Raw genomic sequence first — 23615 nt, 5'->3', positions numbered from 1 at the left:
GTTCTGCTCTATGTAACCCTGTGGAGAGAATAATGCCCAATGACAGAAATGCGTTAGAGATATATCAGTAAAGTTCAGACTTTTTAGATAAGTGTGGAACTATATCAATATCTATATAGATTAAAAAAAATATATCTATTTTTAGTTGACCTCTTTTTCACTAAAAGGGGTCTGAATCAGTTGTTTTAATGAGTAAGAGGAGTAATTTACTCATCTTACTTTAGATTTGGTGTTGAAGGATTAATTTTCTAGCCCACTAATGTGTGAAGAAAAAAACTAGTTACTAGAAAGCAGGAATGTTAGGAGGATTTTGCACCTCTCCCTTCCTCCCACCCTCCCAGTGACCTCAGGGCATTAGTGCGAGTTTTAATAGCTACCATGTGGAAAACTTATGATTATTTCCAACAAAGACGTGGTTTGATCCTTGTCACCTTTCAGTAGTTAATGCCTGTGTTTAGAATACACCTGGCATTGATTTTGTAGAGGTCTTTCAGAGTACTTTAAAAGCTCCCCACTTGTGAATATACATACACAGCCATATTGACATTCTCTGCTACCATCAAAATAGCTAGAATATGGATTCATCCATACTGAAAATTGTTCCTTTTTTGTACTATGGAAGTTACAAAGCAAATCAAAGAATTCTCATCAAGAATTGTGTGTTATCAAAACAGGGTGGTAATAAGTTAACGGTTTTCTGTCAGCTAGAATTTAATATAAGATCCCTGTTTCCTTTCTTGCTTTTGATGTTAAAGAATCAGTGGATTTTGCATTGCTTTTTCACCACAACTAGTATGAAATGTATTTGTTTAAGTCATGGTCAGTATAATGAATTTAAGGTGGGTGTTAAATATAAAGAAATTTAGGGTTGTTGATAGATTTATTCCATACTCATTTCTTATGGCTGTTGAGAACAACCGAAGTATCGTCATTCAAAGCAGTCAGATTAAGTAGTAGTTCTGCATGCAAGAAGTGAGAAATATGTTGGTTCCAGAATAAGTTTTCTACAGTAAGGCTATAGCTATTCCCTAACTAGAGCTGCCTCACCTATGGAAGACTTTGTCTTCTTCAATATGCAGAGCAAATAATATTGCTTCTATATGTTTACACTTTTTGTGCATATGGACACATTTGTGGTTAATCATGAATGAAAAGAGAATTAGTAATTTCTCCATGGTGCTTATGTAGCATTCAGCATTGTAATATCAGAGCAGTCTGGACATCTCTATGCATCTTCACAGCATTTCCAAAGAGCTATGATACTGCAGTTTACAGATATGGCACTGAAGATTAGGCACCTGTTCAGAAACAATTTTGATTGTCTAGTTAAAGAGGCCAAGAGTATTTTTTTTTTCCTGTGTTTCATGATGTTCTTGTCTGAACTCAGTTGTTTGTGATTTCAGTCATTATGATCATCAGTTAGCTCTTTGAAGATTGGACTGCAAAATTCCAAGTTCAGCACATTATAATTATTAACCCCAAATCATTTTGTACTGAAGGAAATGACAGATGGAATAATGGAATGAGTTTTCCAGAGCAGCATTAAACTGCTTTATCTATGAAATCTTAAATTATTTTCTTACATTCCAATGGTCACAGCAAATAAAGGAGAGGTCACAAAGGTTAGTTTTGTACTAAATTTTCAGAAGAGAAGTCACGTATACTGAATGTACTTAAGTACATCCACTGTCCCTGGATGTGTTCAAGAGCCGTTTGGATGTGGTGCTCAGAGATATGATTTAGCAGAGGGTTGTTAGAGTTAGGGTACTATGGTTAGGCGGTGGTTGGACTTGATGATCTTTGAGGTCCTTTCCAACCTGAGTAATTCTATGATTCTATGAAGTTTCTCTAAGAAAATATCATATGAATATATAATTAAATATAGTATCTTAGTGCGTACACTAGAAACCCAAGCATGGTTATGTAGACTTTTAAAATCTGTTTTTAATCTAATTTTAATCTTCCAGAGAAGTTGAAGGTGTATTTACAAGGTCCAGATGGGATGTCACACTGTTCAGGCTATCGGCACATCCTGAATAAATTCTCCAATTTATTAAAAACAAACATGCAATCAACAGTGAAAACGCCAACTGATTACTTTCCTGGATGTTTTTCTTTTTAGAAGGAGATTACGAACTCAGATGAACTCCTGTAGCTTTTCTAGTTTTCCACACTGTAGATTCTGTCTCTTTTCTGTTTCTTCCTCATTTACATTCCTTTACCTCCCTTTCTCCCTTTCAGCATTACTATTTCAGGCTCTTTTGAGCAGGAATTTCTATTTCAAGTCTCTTCTCATTGCAGGAACTTATCTTGTGGACTCTTACCAGTTCTAAATCTAAATAAAAAGTATACTACTTTGCCTCATTCCTCCTGCATTCATGACAAAGGCAAGGATACAATCAGCTGACTCGTTCTCTTTTAAAAATTTGTTTTATATTCTTGTGGCAGTATGCTTTGCTGCAAAATAATATTTCAATGTCTGATATCAAAGCATGTCAGATCTTTATTTCTTGCATCCATTTCATTAGCAATGTCAGTGTATCTTAGTATTTTCATATTGGGAATTGGATTAGTTTGCATTTCATTTGCCAAGCTCCATGTGCTTATTGGAGAGGTAAAAGTTCATCTGAATAAGTTGTTTCTGCTGAGATTTTTGTTCAGCATTCTTTCAAAATGAAAGATAAATTTTCATTAATGTTCTTCACAGGTCAGACCGTTGCTTGATGAAGTCAGATGGCAATCTTTCTAAGGAACCAGAAAGAGGTAATGTTGTCCTGGCTTTTAGAAGACGAAAGCTGGAGAAGAAAGGTTTGTAGTGAGCAATAATCTAGCATTTAAATATGAATTCTTGAGAGTTCTTAGTGAGTATTTAATCTAGTATTATGAAGAGAGCAGAGAAAACACTGTGTTTTTTTTTTTTGCATGAAGTATATACGTTTCCTCAAAGCCAAGTTTTTACAAGTATGCTAGAATATATGGAGTAACTATGTTTTTAAGTAAGAACTGAGCAATGATGAATCAGATCTGAGAACAAAAGGAAACTGAGAGACGCCTAACTAGACCATTAAATCATGATTATATATATATATATATATATATATATATATAAAGAAAAAACCCTTATATTCTTGAATTGTGATCCCCACTGAAATTTCTTAAATATTTGTTTTTCTTGTTGAAAATAATGAGTTATCCCCCCTAGAGAATCAGCAGATATGCAATCTTTTGAGTACTGTTTAGTGGTATTTGCTGATTCGAGCAAGAATTGCAGAATGTTGTATCCAGCAGAAACGAAAAGAAAATCTGTGGAACATGGAGTGCTAATCCTTATGTGGGAATTCTAAATTTGGTTACATTCTCATCAGTTCTTGTGGTAACAATCTTTACCATATTATGCTAGGTAATACATTCTGGCAAGCACACACAAATGAGAAAGGGAAGAACTTATCTCTCGTGGATGGTCTCTACTTCCATGCATTTTTATATAAAACATAGCAAATATGAAGAAATACAAAAGGTTTTTATGGATAACCCCTTAAATTACTTATATTCTGACACAGAAAACAAGAGCTCTGATGAACTGGAAAAGAAGAGAAAAAACATGAACTCTACCTCTACTAGTTGGAAAGGATCAAGCTCTTTGGATTCTGAGAAAAGGAAAAGAAGATTTAGTGGCCATATTTCTGATGATTGTAAAGAACACATTCCAGAAAAATCACTTCTACAGTCTGTAAGTTGTGTTTAATTTTAATGTTAATTTTAATGTGCACTTGTGTGCCCACACGAAATGCACGAGTACTTCTTTAGCCACAGTAACAACATCCAAAATATAAGTGTTTTACTAATAAGTAGGGTATCTAGCAATATTGTTACATTTCTGAGGGAAAGTATGATGTGATGCATCAAGAAAAGTGAATGTAGGTTCTTCTGTTCACAATACCAGAATATGCTTTTTGAAGCAGAAAGGTCACAAAGGATGAAAGATGACATTTCCTTCAGACTGGAGCATGGAGGAAAACAAAATTGGAAATAGGACATCTAGATACTTAAGTTTCTTGCATGGATGGTATAGAACTGATTAGGAAACTATGGTACAAGACTTTCAAAGTATACTCAGACTTGGTGAAATTTTGTAGATGCCATATTCCTTCCTCCTCGTCTTCTATCATACCCCTCCCTAAAGTTTTCTTCTTTTCAGTCAATAAGATTTGGAGGAAAAAAGGAAAAAAAAAAAAAAAAAGGAGAAGGAAAAGATTCAGTCTGACTGAATCAGTCAAGTAAATGTTATGGTTTCTATTTAAGCTTTTGTAATATGATAAAGGTAGATCTGTGACTTTCTGATTAAAAGCTCACAGAACTTGGACCAAACCACACATTTGCAAAGTAACAAAAATTGCTGTTGCTTGATCTTTCATTGTCAAATACTGGGAGAGCTACTAAAAATCAGAAATAGTTTCTTGTTCAGTTTGAAGGGGTTTTGAATAGGCTTTGAACAGGTTGTTTCCCCTGTCTGTTTGTAGTAATAAATACAGGGAGAAAGAAATTACACTGTCTTCAGCTCTAAGGGCAGTCTCCTTAAGCTATGATTATGTATTTTATCTAGAATGTAGCAAATTCTCAATTATTACTAATCTGAACCGTTGTAGAAAGATTAAGGAATAAATAAATAACCTTCAATTCCTGTTTTCTAGAAAGAGCAAAGATTAAGTTCAACCCGCTCTTCTGGCTGCAGAACTCCTTGTGAAGATGAACAAGATCACAGATCGAACCTGAAACAGGATTGCATTGCTCAGACATTGGAGAGAGACTGTAAAGACACTCCTACCAACAACCAATTAAGACCTGTTCACAGCTGTTCAGAGGAGGCTGGCTCTGAGTCTGCTCCCAGTAATTTGTCAGAAAAACAGCTTTTTGCTACTAGAGTTTCGCCTCGAGTTAGTATCATCAGGAAGGTAAAGATGGACACATCACAGTACTCAAACAAGTTGAGGAACAGAATCTCCAGGAGTAATTTGCCACTTGTTTCAGCTGATCCAAGTATGTACTGTATCTGTGTTGCTGGCATTTATATTATACATACATGGCTGACTAGTTGAAATATTTACGACTAAAGACTGAGGATACATATTGCGTTGTTTGTAATGTGTTATGCAGATCAGAGAACAGTACCCAGTTTAGTCTGGCAAAGTGCAGGGTATTTTGTACTTGATAAACAGAGCAGAGAACAGGATTTTCAAATTCCAGTCTGTATTTTGCAGCTGACTTTGAACCTATAGAAAATCAATCTTGGATGTTTTAATAACCTTTAAATTAAGTAAAATACTTTTTATTTGTTGAAGCAGCTGTTTTGTGTCTTCTCTCTTTTGGGAGTCAAACAGTTTTGAAGAAGAGGTACAAAGTGATAGTAAAGATATAAAACTACTTCTTACGGATACCTTCATACACACAGCTGTTGGCTAGCTGGGATAACATACTTCAGTATTATATACTGGAAGAGAAAGAGTTTTTTGCTCATCTGAAATATGCAGTGAAATATTTTCAAGTCGGAATCCTGTAGTATATGTATATATTCTTTCATTCTTTAGTTGTCCTCTCCAGTGATGAGGAGGATGGATCTTCTGAACCAAAGGCTGAAGAAGGACTTTCTGAACTAAAATGCACGGAACAACTGCAAGATAATATTGCTGATGTTCAAGAAATAGATCAAAAGTCTAATGTCCATTTCTCTGAAAAGCTATTGGAAGACAATGTGAAAAGTCACACAGAGCTGGTAGTGCAGTTTTTGAGCTGTATACTGTTATCTCAGACCATTTATTTATTCACTGTTTATTTTTCCTTGCATGTTGGGAAAGCTGTGAAATGATTAGAGTAGGATATGACTAGTTGCAACCAAACAATAGCTATATTTCACAGTAGTTTCATTTGTTTTCTCGTCTTCTAACTTTTGCTGCATGGAGAAGTTAAAATGTCTCTCTGGACAGCAGGAGGTGAGGTTAAGTTCCATTTCCGATGTGGCTAGCAGTGAAATTTGAATCTAAACCTAACCAAGATAATTGTTGCCCCATTTTGGACTTGATGAGCCCTGTTTTGTCACTGTAATCCCAAAACAGGTCATGAGAGTCATCATTGCTTTGTCTCACAAATGTGTTGTTTCTATAATAAGCATTGAATTGGATCTGTACCTTTCATATCAAAAGGGGGGAATATTTTCTGTTGCGCCATTGTTTGAGTTTTTGCTTGGGTGTAGATGGCAAAGTGTCCAGATTATGTCTTGGTGTTAGGAGATGAGTGTAAGAATTTGTAAGACTACAGAATGGAAATAACTCATTTAAAGAAGCTCATATACCACCCCATTTTTTTCCTCAGCTTTTAATAAAGTCAGATGAAGACAAATGTCCTACGAACTTGCCTTCTGGAACCATACATAGTGAACAGATGAAACCAGGATTAGATTTTGAATTTGATAGCCTGTACATTGGGAAATTTAAATGGTCATCAACAGGTCCTGTTAGGGTAAGTTTGTCTATTGTGGTTATACTTGAGAATATTTAAAGAACAAAATTCTGTGGAATTTAGCGTGGATGCACTTTTTGATTATCATTGCATCACATTGCTTTGGCGAAAAGATATTTGTGTGTTTGGATTGCTGTCAGTAGAAAAGTTAACTGCAATTTTGTGTAGCTCTAGTTTTCAGAGGCAAAGATTCTGGTAAATGTTGTGTTGGGACAGAAATCATTCTGGGGCAGTTTTTAATGAATTGTAACAGCAAATAATGGCTGTGGTAGAATATGTGTCAACTGGAAATGAAATCAGTTTCCTTAAAAATAGTATAGATTATTAGAATAAGATAATCATAGTTCACATGTATAATATGCATTAATTGACATATAAACAGAAAATTGTTTGTTTTGTAGCTTCAAAGAGCTGTAAAATGATACTAAAAGCATTAATTGCATAGGTAACATGCTATTCAACAAAGTGTACAAATGTAAGTGAAGGTGTATTTTAATTGCAGTACCAACTGTGGGAACTTATAGGTCCTATATTAAATATAAAATAATTCCGGAGATGAGTTCATATAGAATGCTTCTAGGTGGAAAAGGAAAGTTTTCCTTTGGGGACAAACAAGTTTATTCTTTGTGTATAATATAGTAAGGGAAGAGAAACCTCTCAGCACATACTACAACTTTCAGTAAAAGCGGCAATAAAATGTTCTTTATTTAGCTAAGCTTTTCTAACATAGCGCCAATGATCATAGAAACTTTAAAGGCATTTTATTTAAAGATTAGTGTAAATACCAAGGTAATACACCAGTGCGGACAGTTTACATAGTATCCTTCATTCAAATAGTGCAGCTGACAGTCTTTATTAAAGGATACCTCCTTAAATTCTTTTCAAGTGTTAATCTTAATTTTTCTTTTTTTTTAAAATCTGAATGTAACTTAACATTCATAATACGCATTTAGGAATTCTGTTTTATGTGAAAGAGACATATATAAATTAGGCATATTATTTTCAGTTTATTTGGCTAACATTCAACCTGTAGAAAGTGAATTCATTTATACTGTTTTTCAATCTTATTTCAGTTTATGACCAAGTATATTACAATACCATTTCAAGGTAAGACAAACTTTTATTTAGCCTTTTCTTAACTTTAAATTTAATCTTTAGAGTATTACATGATACTCAACATATTATTTTGTTGATAATGATTTATAGTCTTTCACAAAAATACCAAATGACTTTTGAAATAAACATTTTTCAGTAAATGGATGTAGTGGTATCTGTAGTGTAAGCATTGATAACAGCTACTTTTTGCGCTTCTAAGGTGAACTTGCAGTTTTAGTGGCCTTGTTTGTGCATTCCTGCATATGGTAAGTGTTAAACTGTATTAAATGTAACTATTTCACATATTTCAAACTAATCCTTTTGTATCAGGGATTTTAGACCCTTAGGTTTATTTAAAATGTATGAGTTGCTTAAAACCAAGGGGAATGTAACTAGATTTGCATTCGTTCTGTTTTCCCAAGATGATGCATAGTTTACTGTATCCCACAGGAAAAGTTTTCTGAGCAGTTCTGAGTTGGATTGACTGAAAGAAAATAATACATTTTTGGTTTGATAACTTTGTTTTATGTAATTTAAATGATTTGAGTACTGAACTCTCAACACATTTTATGTAGTGTCAGGAATAAAATATATAAGTACAGTTTTAAAAAATTTTGATGATGTATATATCTTAGCATGCAGTAACTTTAACTGTTTGTACTGTGACATGTGTAGGTTTCTCTTTTGCAGCCACAAATAGTTATTTTAAATCCTATTATTTTACAGTGGCACTTAATAAGAATATTAAGCTGACTGTGGATACCCTGGATGTGAGAAGGTTTGGCTTGTGGAGAAATGATGATGGCTGTTCTTCAACAACTGTAATTTTCATTTGGTTGTCTGTGGATTATCTAGAAAAGATCAAATCCCAATTAGGAAAATGTCTTAGCAGCGAACCATGTGAGTGTACTCTTGCCCTATGTCCCAACATGAGTGCTGTGCTCCTCAGCAGCAAACTCCTTCTATCCATAAGGCTCTAGCATCAACTCATCTGGATGGGGTTCACATCTAGACTTGAAGCTTTCCTGGGACAGCCCTGGAAAGAGCCCAGATGGGGATGTTCCTTTTTCCATTGTGCCTTTGTGCTTCACTGGGCTTCTGATGGGTCTCTATGATGAACCCAGGAGGGATGTTATTTGGGCTTCTCCTGCTGTTGTTTCTCTGTACCCCTGTGTGGGTGTGCAGATGAACTTCTGTCACACAGCTGAATCATTAACAATATCCATTCTTTCCTTTTTCCAGCCAAATCTAGTGAATTTATTTTTCTTGAACTGTCCCAACCACTCACAGAAAAAGAAGTCGCCAGACTGTCTGAATTAATTACAGAATTAAGCAAGAAGAACAGAGCACCAGATCTCCCTGAATTGTTGTCTTTGAAGCAAGCTTTACTCTTGTTTAAGGACTTGTCTCCTGATGAGAGCTCTTTTATAAGTTCCAGTGAGGATCTGTTAAAGCAATGTGCAACAAAAGAGAGTATCTCATTTGCTCAAGATCCTAAATTTCAGGTTAGTGAATAACTATTGCTTGATTCATCACCAGTTGTTGTTGTTCCCATGTTCCATTCAGTGTTGGGTCAGACAGGTGCAGAAAACAAGATTTGTATATCGCTAGTTTAAAAAAAAACAAAACAAAACACAGTTGTTTCTTATTTCTTACAAAGGGGGACAATTTCTGATAAACTAGTCTATATGTATGAAGGGATAGCGTATAGATACCTCATAAATAAGTGGCAGATAATCAAGCTTTTGATTGATTTCTGGCTGCTTTTTCCCAGACCATAGGGATTCCCTGCCTCTGTGGTGTTGCCAGAGCAGCAAGGTAGGAGTTAGTCAAGTAAGAAGCAATGGAGCCATTTATCAGTTGAACTAGAAGTGAATGGTTGCAGTGGTGGAGGAACTGTGTGTATCTTGCCCATTCCAGACACCTCTCGACTTTCCTTGGACTGCTCTGCAGCTTGAAATGCTGAATGATGTTGTGTGAGACTTTTTATTGCTTTTTTCTGATAGAAACCAAAACCAAAAGTGGCCAGGCCCAGTTATGCCCTTGCAAACAAGCAGAATAGTGGATGCTATTCTATCTCTCTATCCTCTGCACTGAATGAAGAATGGAAAGAAGTAGGAGAATCTGGAGCAGTTAAGAAGTATGTAATTTTCATTTCTAGTTGATTTTGGTGTTGTGCTATAAAACATAATATCACTAGATGTAAATGTAGTTATTCAAAATAGTTAATGGACAAGATGAGTGTGGTACAGGATGAAATAGAATCTCAGAAATCAGGGCATACTTGAACTCATTAGAAAATGGAAACATGGAAATGTGTAATGCAGGTAATCCTATATTTAGTATGGCAAATATCAGTTGGAATAAATTGCTTTTAAGAATCTTTTGAGGGTATGTACCCTAGTGTTTTTCCCAAGTTGTATGGCCATTTATCAGTTGCTTTTATGAAAAGGAAAAAAGGGAGGAAAGGGTAAAAGTAAAGAATTTCCTTTTCAGAAGCTTTCTCAAAATTCTAATGTGCAGTGGGGAACATAAACACTCTTGTAAACATTCTTTTACTATTGGGTGCAAAGAACTTTTGAGGCAGTTAAAGATTCTGAGAATGTGCACTTCACCAGGTTTTCTAGGAAGTGTTTTCCATGTAGAATGACCATACGAAGAAGTGTTGTGTAAAATGTGGGTCTTTACTGTTATAACATGATTTGTGTTTTATAGTCTGATTGTTTATCCACCCCCTCCTGCAAAAGGAGGACTTGGAGTCACAAGAGAAGACCTAAAATGCTTAGAATACGGAGAGTTTCTTAATGATGTCATCATTGATTTCTATCTTAAGTAAGTAATCAAATGCTTACTTGTCCTCTTCTATCTGAGACTGGATCTGGACTTTGATGTAAATGTAAAAGTTAGTTGCTAGACATGGTATAATAATTTTTAAAATAACGGTATTATCAGGTTGTATGTCTTCTTATTTAAAACTTTTGTATACTCTGAAGTTTAATATGCTTCACTTTAACTCTTGTTGACCTTTAAAAGGGCTGTGATACACTCTGTAGATTATAGATCAAAAAGCTGTTGGGGAAAAAAAGGCTGCATGGGCGTCTCTCAGAGCAGAAAGTGATGAGCAGTTTTCATCAGGTAGTTGAACAGAGAGGTACTGGGTGGTTTCTTTACTAGGTTTACTTGAAGTTGAGTATCCTCCACTATTCTGTGTAAGTGTTCAGGGATTCTTCTGATACACGGCTCTTGCATAAAGCAACATAACAAACACTTTTGATGAAAGTGAACTTACCTGCACTGTGCCATCCAACTAAGGTTGCTTGTGAAAGTAAGTGGTGTTAGAGGCATTCCCTCCCTGTGCTGACTTAGACTTAAGTAGAATTCTGACCTTCTTTGAAGGTTAACTGCAAGAATTCCATTCGGATTGGCATCAGCCATAGCTTCTGTAAGCATGAACAGTAATGAGCCAGTTAAAATTTTCAGTCTAAAGGAATGAGAAATAAACGTACCAGGGTGTTTTCTTGTATTTTTACAACAAAGCCCTGTATGCTTTGCTTAACAACAACAAAAAAATAATGCAGGGTAGCCCCTGTACTAACTATAGCTCCTTTTTACCAGAAAAACAGGAAGTTTGAATACAGGAATGTAATGCAGTTATTGCAGAAAACCCCCCGCTGTTTAAATTTGTTAGACTTCTTCCCATAGTCTTGACTTTCATTGTGTTAACAGCTGTATGGTATATGACTGTTACATATTTCACTAAATGAAACTGGAGGCACCTTATGTAGTATTACTACATATACATAAACTACATAAGGCCTTCTGAAGTGACAGAATAAACACTCAAGCCATTGTGTATAGTAAAATGGTCAACAGTAAAATAATACTAAATGAGTATCTGTAGATACTCAACTTTCATGTGTCTAAATTGTAGAAGTCAAGTTGGCAATTTGTACTACTGACCTGTTTCATGCTTTTTATAAATAAAGAAGTATAACACTGCATAGTCTTATATTAGTCCTGGTGTTATTGCAAGGCCTAGAAACATAGCTGTAAAAGTAAGGGTAGCAACATTAGTACTGTAGCACAAACCTGAGATAAATGTATCTGTATTTTTAGTAGCTGTTTAGCCTTTTCAGTCTGTGACGATGTTCATCTGTGTAACCACATATAAAATAGAGTAGATAAAAAAACACACACAAAACAATTGTTAAGACAATGGATATTAAACATAATCTGAATATGCTAAGTCATTAAAATGATAGTTGTGCTCTTGATCGGTAAAGATACTTTCTAGAAAGGGAGTGTGCTGACTTCCATTTTTCTTTCTTTGATAGATACCTGTTGTTGGAGAAGGCACCAAAACATCTCGCTGAGCGTACGCACATTTTTAGCAGCTTCTTCTATAAGTGCCTCACAAGGACAGAAAAATTCTCTGAGGAAGATCCCAAAGTTTCGTAAGTTCTTGTTAGATGACGTAATGACTTTAATCAAGCTATTTGTTGCTGCTATTGAGAAATTAGCGCATAAAATATTAATCAGTGTTCTCCAAAGGACTAGCGGTTAAATGTTGTAACTCACAGTTGAAATATACTAATTAAAATCTGTGTGTTATTCAAATGGAATAGGAATAAAAGTGTTAATACATTTCCCCATTATTATGACTTTCCTCTTCTTTACTTTATGCAGTTACTTTTGATTTTGATTTTTTTTTTTTTTTTAATTATAGATTCAGAGTTTTGGAAGGTATACATTATTTTAAGCAACTTACGTCCAGAAATATTTTTATATTTACTACACATTTCATGTTGCATGCTGATAATAAGTTATTGTCCAAAGTTTCACTGACAAAAATTTCTTACGTGCCAAGTTTACACATACGTGTTTATTACACCCTTAATGTGGTGAAATTATATATTCTATTATATATTATTTATATTGTATTAATAATTATATATTCTATATATTATATATATAGTGTGCTTCCGGTGGCGCAGTGGTATAAGGTGCTGCTTGCAACACCAGAGACCCGGGGTTCGAATCCCCCCTGTGGCGCAAGTGGCAGAAATGCTGCTCTGCTACACAGAAAGGCTTGAATCCCAGGAGTTGGACTAGATGATCTCTAAGGTCCCTTCCAACTCGCACGATACTGTGATACTGTGTGATACTGTGATTCTCAAAAAGCATTTCATCAGGGGCTCAAGAATGCTTTATCACATTGTGCTTAAAACTAAGACTGTGAAAAAGGTCCCTAGCAGATTTTCAATTCTTTCTTAACACTGATATTTGAGTGTGAAGCTTCTCTGCTGGTTCACCTGGAGCAATCACCTGTCATCAGTATTCTTGCTATTTCCTTCATTCACCTTGTCAGAACTTTTTTTTACATCCACCTCTGAACCAATTTTTATTAATAAATACTCCAACTTTTTCATTGTCTTGGTGAACTTGGCCACCTGCAGAAAGAGGCGTAGCATTGTGTTTCTGTGTCACAGTCATTGCAGAGTGCAAGGGGAACAAAGCAACCTCAGTAGTATTTTGAAAGAAGTCTCAAAAATCCAAGAAACGGTGCTTCAGAGAATGTCTTTTTTTTTTTTTTTTTAATGTCTCCATTCTGATCCTGAATGTTTTGGAGTGGAGACAAAATTGTGCATGTTAAGATGGCTCAGATGCTTATATAGGTGTTTTTCCAAGTTGCAAACATGTCCTCCATTTTTATATCTCTAGCACTTCTTAATCATGTAGCAAAGAATGTTAGCAGCAAGGCATCACTTAACAATGTCCTCTGCAGAGCTTCTTAGCACCTTACTCCTTTTTTCCCTTTCCTCCCACACTGAAGTTGTGATTCTTAGTCATAGTACAGAATGTAATTAAAATAGTGATAGGATTCTTTCTTGGTTTTGCTTTCCATTCATGTTGGTACAAAGCTTTTTGAACCATTAGTCTCCATGTTATAATAAAAATAAGATCATAATAAACTGAAAATCTGAACTGAAATTTCTTGTAAATTTTTTTTTATTCTCCTGGAATCCTTTTACTATGCTTTGTGTGTAGGCATAGAAATGAAATGTGATCCAACCATTAAAACTCAGGACTGGAGGGAGTTTGTGCTGTGGTTCTGACTTTGCTGGGTTATCGTAGGAAAGGCACTCATGCTTCTGAAGCAAAGACTATTTAAATAGGCCCTCAAAAGAGACAGTGTAAAGTTGAAATCATGGTTGTTATGAACTTCTGTAGATCTGCTTTTACACTAACAGGTAGTTATATACAGTTTTTGCATTTGTTGTAGTAAATAATTAATAGATAAATAATTGCAGCAAGTCCTTCGAATCAATGGATAATTTACCAGATAAGTTTAAGATGGTTCAGAAATGGCTTGTTAGTTACTTGGGCTTAATGCTCTGCTGGTTTATTTTTTCTCTATCCAAAAATAAAAAAGTCGAGAGCAAATGAAAATCGTGGTGAGGTATTAGGAATGTGTAGGAATACTAATCCTTATACGTTACTCTAGCAAACAAATCTCAATAGTAATTATCATTTGGTTTTCAGAGAGGCACAAAGAAGACACAAAAGAGTAAGAACATGGACTCGTCACATAAACATCTTCAGTAAAGATTATATCTTCGTACCTGTGAATGAGGAGTAAGTCTGTGTGTTTCAGACACCTTTTTTGATATCTAGACATGTTAGTATTTGAATGTTGCAGTGATTTGAAAGATTTATGGCTGTAGGCCATATGGCTGCTGGCTTGGATAACTGGAAATGAACACATTAGATTTTGAAATAGCGGTGAGGTATGGAATGAGGAATTTTGAAGTCTCTTCAGAGGTTAGTTTTCCTACTAATTAGTGCTGTTGTGTAAGTAAATGTTACATTTTTGTTCTTGGTTTTACAAAAAATTGCTTTTTATGTATTTCAAAATAAATTTTGTACCATTGTGATGATTTCTGTGCAAGTAATGCTTCTGTAAAGAGTCTCAGCAACTCACAGGTTTAATGGTAAAAGGAGCAGGAGTAGCACTGTGACTGGGCCTGGCTGAGTAACTGACCTGCACATGGAAACTCCTGGAAAGCTGAAGAGTAATTGAGAGTTACTGTTGAATACCTACAAGAAGACATAAAGGCAGAGTCATGTTTAACTTGCAACTATATTCAAAGCTGGGATCACTGTCACCGATTGTTTATTACTTTATTTGCAGTGGGTGGTAAGAGAGTGCTATAAATTGCTGTGGAAGGAATTTATGCTTGCTTCTGCAGTTATGCTAGAATGTAAAGAAAAAAGTGAGTCAGAGGATTTATGTGTGATGCCATGAAAGAACACTGCAGCAGCAGTTACATGTAATTGATCAGTTGTCCACATGCCCTCAATGTTATAAAAACTTCTCATATCCTTTTCAGAACCAAATGTTACAGAATTTTTACGTGCTTCTTCCCCTTCTCCTCACTGTTGGGCAGGTCTCATTGGTACATTGCAGTTATCTGTTTTCCTTGGTTAGAAGAAGCTGTATACGAGGAGTGTCCCCACCAGAATTCATTTAATCTATCTCCACTCCGGTCAGAGAACAAGAGTGAGGACTCTGTAGTTGGTTCAGTGTTGGCCTATCCTGCAGAAGAAACAGATGCAAACAGAACTTTATTCTCCAAAGGTAGATAATCTAAAAGAAAATTGTCAGTTCATACACAATTCTGATAGTTTATTAATCCTTGAAGGAGAGAAATAATGTCTTAAAAGCAATTTCCTATCTTAAGGTATATGTTTTTGTATTACTATGCATAACAAGGACTGCATGGCATTCTTTTTTTTTTTTTCCCGCACCTCTGGAAAATAGTGGAAGAGATATAAAGAAGTGACTTATTTCCCATCATGAGTGAAAATTCTTGGATTTCATTAAGAGTATTGTTAGGATGGGAGGCCCTCTAAATCTGCTATTTGAATATTTAGAAGGGAAGGAAAATGGATTTATTTTTGAATGCTCATAATCATTAATTTGAAAATGAAAATATTTCACTTTAAGGAATCTTTTCTTAATACTTAGTACATTTGTTCCTTTGTACTAGGTGGCAGTGAATCTGCTGCTTCTGCCTCGGTCCTGGATTTAGGTATTTCTAAAGTAAGTGCTTTTCTGTACTGACAGAGGAAATGTATTACTTCATCTCTGAAGGATCTGAGACTTGAACAAATGATTTTATGTCATCTTTTTGCAGCAGCTGTCATTATTTATATGGTCTGCAGCCTGTGCAAGGCCATCTGAATTAGTCTGAAGTCCTCCATTGCCAGTTTTCATTGCTTATGCTATTGTTTCACATTTTAAAAGATTTATGTTGTTTTCTGTTTCTGTAAGGGAAGGCTCTGGCTTTAAATCTGTTAAGACGTTTCTTTTTATACTTGCAATTTTGTAAGGTTAATTTTATGTTCTCTTCTCCCAGATCTCCCTAAATAATTCCAAGAGGCAAATTTGTAAAAGGTATGTTTCTGTTTTTGTTAATGTTGTATCATTAAAGACCTTATTAAAATGATGATTGATTCAGGTATTTGTTGCATACGTGCAGCTGTAGGGACTTGTCTGTTTCCTTGCACGTTTGTTTAGTTACTGATGCTCTTGTTAAGCTGTATTTAAAAAAATAAAGTAAATAAAAAATTGCTTCTGTAGTGTTGGTAATGAAGGACTAATTTGACTTTGTTGTTTACAGGCCTTGTATACTGATCTTAGATTCTTTGAAAGCTGGTTCTGTGCAGAAGACAATCCAGGTTTTGAGAGAGTAAGTGGCAACAGTTTTGTTTTATTAGAAAGAAGCATTGCTGGTCATATTTTGATGCTTAAAACACTTTTCTCTATGAAGTTGTACCTTTCTGTTGCCAAAGGGTAATTCGTAAGCAGCCACAACCATTACTGTAACAGCAATACAGAGGTATGTGTGAGAAGCATGTCTTTGTTTTACTGTCTAAATGTAATGTAAAAGTTGTGAATTGGATGGTGAATTGACTTCTTTCTGAAGTTCAAAGTAAATAGTACTTGTAAAGTATTTAAAATGAATATTTCAAAGTTGAAATGATACATTTTCCAAATGACTGGCCTTCATTTTTTTTTGATAGAGCTTTCAGAATTCCTGTGTTAAATCCACAGCAAAGTATATACAAAAAAACAGAAACTACACTGATGCTGTCTACAAGTATCATGTGTAAGGATAGTAATATCAGAATGGTATTATGTATTTTGAAAAGTGAGAGTCTTTTATCTGAAAAGTCTGCAAGTTTTGGAAGAGTTCATGAAATTTACAGTTTTTTTTAATGTACTCCTAATGACTTCAATAGCTATCATAATGTTTTTTAAAAGCTGCTAGTCTTCACTATTTGAAGATGAACAGAATTGATCTTTTTGTACTCTGTTGTATTCACTTCACTGGAAGAAGCAGAAATCTGTAAACCAGGTACTACGCAGAAAAGATCCTTCTTGTCAACAGAAAGCATAGCCTTAGTAAAATCCAGGAAAAAAATCATCTGCTACCTTTCCTTTGAACTGTGAGTGTGTGATCTTGTCATAAAACAATATCAAGTTAGTGAGACAGAAATTTTTGTGTGAATCTGTGTTGATAAGACCTGATGATTGTGTTATTTTTGAATGCCTTTCAGTGACACTCAGGATAATCTTCTCAATAATCTTTTTCAGTTACTGAAGTTAAACTAATGGGTTTGTGATTTCCAGGGTCTTCTCTTTTGCCCCTCTTGTAAACTGGAACAATGTTGGCTAGTTTCCAGTCAGAAGAGACCTCTCCAGACCCCAAGATCTTTGGTGGATAGTTGAGAGGAGTCCAACGTTACGGTTTTAATATCAAAAAACAAAAAGTCACTGCTCCCCCAGCTTACTGAACTGGGCAATGAGAAACCTGTCATTATTAAAGACCAGGGCAATCAAAACATTAAATGCCTCTGCCTTTTCATTATCTCTATTCATCAAGTGACTAGCTTTATCCAGTAACATTCCAGTATTTTCATTCCAGTATTTTCCTTAGACTTTTTCTTGCTATTAGCATACTCTTAAAAGGACTGTTTTTGTTATCTGAAATGTTATCGGCCAATTTTAACTCTAATTGAACTTTAGCCTTTCACGTTTTCTTCCTGCATATGCAAACTGCAGCTTTGTAATTTTCCTTTGTAGCCTGACCTTGCTTAAAGATCTGAATCCAACTTTGTCAGACACTCATGCCTTCAATCTCATGCTCCAAATCAGTAGTCAGTTCAGAAAGTGAAATCAGTGAGTTGCTATTGAAGCAAGAAAACAATAAAAAAAAAAAAAAGCTGATAATAACTAAATCGTAATCATTAAAGAAATGATCCTTTAAGTTTTTTAACAAGTTTTCCAACACTTTATACCCTAATGGGCTGTGAGGGTTATAATGGTGTAATTATAGCTGAAGCTCAAAAAGTTAACTTAATTTTAACAGCTTTCTAAATTTTTCACATTCTAAATTTTTTAGGGTAGAAAAGCACTGCTGGCTTTTTTGGATGAACACAATAAAATCTGGGAAAGATCACTTGAACTCCTCCTTGAGCTCAGGTTTTAAAATGACCTAATAGCTTGAATTAACTCAATGCAGATGGATGATAATGATTATTTTTAAATAATTTCACGTATATTTTCCACTTTGTGTATTGTATATTCCATGATAGAACTGAATCTGTGTATGGTAGAATATTGGACAGTGGAAATTTTTTACTTGTATGAATTTCTTTTATAGGTTCTGTGAAATAAATTGGTTGAGGCTATCTTAATGTTTTGTCCAGCTCCAGAACAATATTGAGAAGCATCTCAAAATTCATTGAACTTGGGAGTTATTTCTCAAATATCTATTTGCTTTCTTTTATAGGTATCTTGAAGTGGAATGGGAAGCCAAACGGAAAACGCATCGGGAATTTAGTAAATCAACAATGATTGACTTTTATCCAAGAGTGCCTAAACAAGATAACAGTAGTGACTGTGGGGTGTACTTGCTACAATATGTGGAAAGCTTCTTCCAGGTACTAAAAGAATCCGCTTTTCCGTTTCCCCAAAATCACCTCAAACCATTAACTGCTATTTCTGAGAGAAATACTCAGACAGAGATCCTGTGTTGCTTAGCATCTTACGTTGTCTAAGATATCTGAGAAAGAGAACATAAAAGCTGTTCTTTGTCTTGTGGCAGGAGGTCTTTGTATCTGAAACACAGACGATTTCTCCTATGGGTTTCTTAGGCAGGCATTTCTTACATTGTGGTTTAATATTGCATTTACATTGACACATTCAAGGTCTGCAGCTGTGTGGATATATTTGGGTCCTGTGTAGTTTATGCATTTCTGGCCTACAAATGGTACAAAGACATGTTTGCTGTGCAGGTTCTCATGTTGCCTTTCAAGCTTTGTTCAGCTTTTCCTTTGGCCTTTGAATAGCATTGTCTGTGCAGGCAGCAGCTTCTGTAAAGAGATGGAAGTAGGATCCTTAAGAGACAATAAACAAAGCTAGGGGAAATTCTCTTACATGTACTGAACATACTTCTAAATGTCATCTTCTTGACCTTCCTCATGACCTATACTAGCAGCTCTGTGCCTTTCTTAAGCCTCAGAGCTGAACACAATGCTTCAGGTGGGATCTCATGAGCACTGAGTAGTGGGAGAGAATCATGTTCTTTGATCTGTTAGCTACCTTTCTTTTGATTTAGTCCATGGTATGGCTGGTTTTCAGAGCTGCAAGTGCCTGTTGTCAGTTCATGTCAAGCTTTTTGTCCCACAGTGCTCCCAAGTCCAGCAAAAGACTGACTCCTGTCCACTCATCACCTAGACTGCGATCATGTGTGAGACCTTGCACCCAGCCTTGTTCAATGGCAGTTTGTTTGCATGGACCCATCTCTCTAGCCTGTTGGAGTTCCACTGGATGGCATCCCATCCCTCCAACATGTCCATGGCACCTCTCAGCTTGGTGTCATCTGCAAAATTCCCAAGGGTGCGCTAAATCCCACTGTCCACATCACTGACAAGGATGTTAAATAGTACCAGCCCCAATACCAATTCCTGAAGAACACCTCTTATCACTTATCTCCATTTGGACAGTGAACTGTTGACCACAACTCTCTAGCCAATTCTTTGTTCACCAAGTGGTCCATCTATCAGATCCATGTCTCATCAGTTTAGAGTCAAAGATGTAGTGTGGGTTGTGGGCTGTCTGCTCTATTTGGCCTTTCTTAAGTAGGGTGTTTGGACTGGGTGACCTCCAGAATTCCCTTCCAGCCTCATCCATTCAGTGATTTTGTAATAGGGAGGTAGAAGAGAAATTTATTTATTTGTTTTTTACCAGTGTTCTGAACTTCTTATTCTCTAACAATACAGAAGCAAGGTCAGGGTGAGGTCGTTTGTTGTTCTGAGCATACCAGGACTCATAGGCCATTCTCACCTTGCTTTTTGAATTTAACACATGACTCTATTCACGGGAAGGAGAAGGTGAAAAGTAGGCATGGCAAAAGAATGACAAGAGGAGGAAAAAAAAACAAAAAACTTTGGCAGTTGAGATGTAGTGTTGTAATCTTATTGCCAGAACTAGAAATATCTCAGCCATTTGAATCTGCTTTCCTGTTCTGGTCCAAATTCTTCTTTCTATATATCCTGCTAGAATTGCTGGCAATACTCTTGCTTCTTTGTTTTCGTCTCTCAGACAGGCCAGCTCATGACAATAAAAATGTGCCTGAGACTTGCTTGCTTAATCATTCCATGTGGTGTGATCGCACGTGCGTGTTTTTTGACTGAAATGCACCTGCTTCCTGTTAAATATCAAGAGCATGTCTAATCGTATGAGAGTATATAGAATCAGCATTGAATATTAGCTTATATTAAAGTATCTTTAAGAGGAAGTGATGATAATCTGTTTTTTGTTTACCATCAGTAGCTTGCATTATGTATGACTATAACTATAACAGAGGAACTGAAATTTAACTTAGATTCTTGACCACTGTATCTCATGGTAACTTGTTTATGCATGCTAGGTCTCAGCAGTATGGAAGGCATTGGAATTCTTTTTGCAGGTTGTAATGGGGAATTCCTGCTGTAAATATTCTTGTTTTTATTTATTTCTCTTTTTACCAGAATCCTATAATTGACTTTGAACAGCCACTGCATCTGGAGAAGTGGTTTCCTCGTCAGCTGATCAGAAGCAAAAGAGAAGAAATCCAAGACCTGATCTTGCAATTGCACTTTCAACAGCTCAGAGGCAGCAGAAGCTAATAAATCCCATAAGCCAGAACTGGCAAAGATGCTGTTGTATTAAGTACCTGGAACTCTGCTTAGCAGCATTTTGGTTCTGTCCGCCTTGCGTGGAAGAAAAAAATATTTTTTTGTTCATTATGTATTTATGTAAATAATTATCTTACTTCGGATTCAGTGATGATAAAATGCCATTGAAAGGGGGGGGGAAGGGAGGGCGGTGAATGAGAAGATTGTAGATAAGTGTAAATATGTAAGTTAAAGCTAATACATGTGACTTGCTAATTGATTTTTTTTTTTTTTTTTTTAACTTGGAATATGAGACTGCGTACAGGTATATGCAACAAAGATGTGAAAATATTTTGGTCTTTTGGAGCCTGTTCTTTACAGTTCTATATAAACCTTACAGAGTTGGATGGGCATGTAGGAATCAGGCCCAAAGATGGTTTTTTGACCTTATACAGTGTCTCTTTCTACTTTGCAGTTCATACAGATAGAATGAATACTATGTATTGTTTCAATTTAAGGATATAACATTGATTCTCTCTAGAGATGTTTTTTTTTTTGTTCTGTTTTGTTTCTGATAATATACAGAAATAGTTTGCATTTATCAGAATATTCTGCTGGGATTTGGCACTTCTGGGTTTTAATTTTTTTTCCTTCCTAGCATTTCCATCATAAAGATTAATTGGCTTGAGAGTGAATCTTGGAATCTTTTGAAGTCAGAAGTGGGCTCTTCTGAGTGTCCTTTATGATAACTCTTTTCTTGTCAGATTTTAGAAATCTTGCTCTCAAAGTACGTGCTGGTACAGTACATGTAGGCAATAGATTTTTACTCCTAATTGCCTTATTTTGGAAAGTTACTCCTGTGAGTCTTAAAGGCATCATTTGCATTAGAAAAGCAAGTAGATTGTGGCTCAATATGATTGAGATATTTGAGAAATAAGGATGTTTTCATTTAGAAGGGATGTTGCTATATGTAATATGTCTTTAAGACGTGTTACTTATATATAAGACATATGGGATTTATACTTTATTTGGGAAAATTCAGTAAAGGCACCCAAATATTTGAGTGTTTGAACTCAGGACTTGATATGATAAACTAGTGTGAGTTTATCATAGTCTGTATATATATTTATTTAGTTTTTCACAGACAGTTGTCATGGAAACTCTAATAACATTTTGATGCATGCACCCTTTTTCCCATAGTTATATCCTGATAGATGGTGGCTGTTCTGAGAGGATGCTTTCTCCTGTTACCCACAGGAAGAAGAACCCAGAGGAACCACATTGCAGGTAGCCAACAAAGTCATTTGTATAATAAGCATATCTGCAAAAACAGAAGCCTCAAAGGAGGTAGGTTAGAAAGTTGAAGTAAAAACTAAGGGCAACCCCAAAGATGTGGACAAATTTGTAGTGTGGCAGAATTCTCAGGGCCCCTTTCCTCATGGCAACTCTGATAACCTGGCATTTGGAAAATCCCACCATGACTTCAGGTTCTGCACAGTTGTTCAAAAACGAGAAAGAACAGCGTTGTTTCTCAAACCAGGAAGGAGTCCTTCTGAAGAGCAGAAACAATTGTGAAACATATTTTGCTGAGTGCAGTTACTTTTTGTGTAACTGTGGGCAGCCTCGTGTGTTTATGTTGAGGTTTTTTGCTTTGTTTCTAGTTCAACTCGGTAGTTTATCACTGCTCCCACCAATATTTGTCACTCTCATCCCAAGAATTTGTGTGACTTTTATCTCACAAACCTCATCACCACCATTTTTCCCTCCCAGGGATGATCTTTGTATTTATTGTAAGAGATAAATGGTACAACACAGAAATGTGTGTTTTTTCTCTACGCCTTTTTTTAATGGATGAAATATTTTCGGTGTTCCCTTATTAAAAATACTTTGGACTTTTTCTTACAGTAAAATTGGTTTATATCACAAAACAATATTTATTCTCTTTTAGATTAACTGGTTTATATGTAGATATTTAAAAGTAAAAGATATGTATAAACTTTTCTAAATTGGTTTTATAACAGTAAAGGATTGACTTTGTAGGTTAATGATAGCAATGTGCGATGGGGATGCCAATACATTTGATAATAAAAACTTCCAGAAGTTACTAAACATGACTGTCACCATTCTTTTTGCTTCTGCCACAGAGAACTGATGAGCTAAATATGAGATAATCCATCTTCTTGCACTGAAAATATGTCCTTCAGTCTGTCTCTCTTAACCCAATTTTTGATCAAAGCAGTTAATTGTTCTTCAGTCCATGCAGCTGGATTGTAGCTTCTTGTGGCAAGCAAGACTACCCTTGGACTCAGCAGCCTTATAGTTTTATCTAGTTGGCCTTAACAGTGTTGACAACCTGAATGACCAGCCTGGGAAATACCTGGGTCATGCAGCTGTAATCCACCCTGTTCCAGCCATACGCATGTAACAGACATGTGGTGAATGCTAGGAAGTGTTTGTACGTTTAGTTATGTTCCTGATATGGTGGAGAGGTGTGTTGCTTTGAAGCAAACCAGTCTTCATAAGACCCTTTAACCTGCACTCTGCAATTTGGTATCAAGGCATTGCATTGTACTTATGACATGCTAAACATGAAAGAAAATGCAACGTTCCAGCTCTGTGGGACTTGAAAATGGCTTCCATAAGGAAATCTGAGTCATGGAGATTGGTGCAAAGTGATGTTGACAAACAAGAGACAAGATAAATAACTTGTAGGATTTAGATCTTCCAAGAAAAAAATGAGAAACCATTCTAACAGGAATTGGAAACTCCGTTCAAAATGA

At 35.7% G+C, this 23615-nt stretch overlaps 1 protein-coding gene across 10 annotated transcripts in view; it reads left to right on the top strand.

Moving 5' to 3' along the window:
- The window catches only part of SENP7 (SUMO specific peptidase 7), a 40032-nt gene extending 17091 nt beyond the window's left edge, over nt 1-22941 (top strand). For 7 of the 10 annotated variants that reach the window (XM_072361212.1, XM_072361198.1, XM_072361179.1 and 4 more), the window contains 18 exons: nt 2708-2808; nt 3561-3730; nt 4692-5037; nt 5586-5770; nt 6367-6513; nt 7587-7620; nt 8335-8508; nt 8851-9113; nt 9615-9748; nt 10324-10440; nt 11943-12062; nt 14152-14244; nt 15057-15247; nt 15660-15712; nt 16029-16066; nt 16293-16361; nt 18468-18618; nt 20710-22935. In XM_072361212.1, the coding sequence (XP_072217313.1) occupies nt 2708-2808; nt 3561-3730; nt 4692-5037; nt 5586-5770; nt 6367-6513; nt 7587-7620; nt 8335-8508; nt 8851-9113; nt 9615-9748; nt 10324-10440; nt 11943-12062; nt 14152-14244; nt 15057-15247; nt 15660-15712; nt 16029-16066; nt 16293-16361; nt 18468-18618; nt 20710-20847 (2524 nt within the window). In that variant the 3' untranslated portion in view covers nt 20848-22935. Of the gene's footprint in view, nt 1-2707; nt 2809-3560; nt 3731-4691; nt 5038-5585; nt 5771-6366; nt 6514-7586; nt 7621-8334; nt 8509-8850; nt 9114-9614; nt 9749-10323; nt 10441-11942; nt 12063-14151; nt 14245-15056; nt 15248-15659; nt 15713-16028; nt 16067-16292; nt 16362-18467; nt 18619-20709 lie in introns of all 10 variants that reach the window. The other 3 variants (XM_072361204.1, XM_072361158.1, XM_072361150.1) reach the window with 2 other exon arrangements.
- The last annotated feature ends 674 nt before the right edge of the window (nt 22942-23615 follow it).

This window comes from Excalfactoria chinensis, chromosome 1 (genome assembly GCF_039878825.1).
Source record: "Excalfactoria chinensis isolate bCotChi1 chromosome 1, bCotChi1.hap2, whole genome shotgun sequence".
NCBI classification, from domain to species: domain Eukaryota; kingdom Metazoa; phylum Chordata; class Aves; order Galliformes; family Phasianidae; genus Excalfactoria; species Excalfactoria chinensis.
This window is presented reverse-complemented; position numbering and strand designations above follow the sequence as displayed.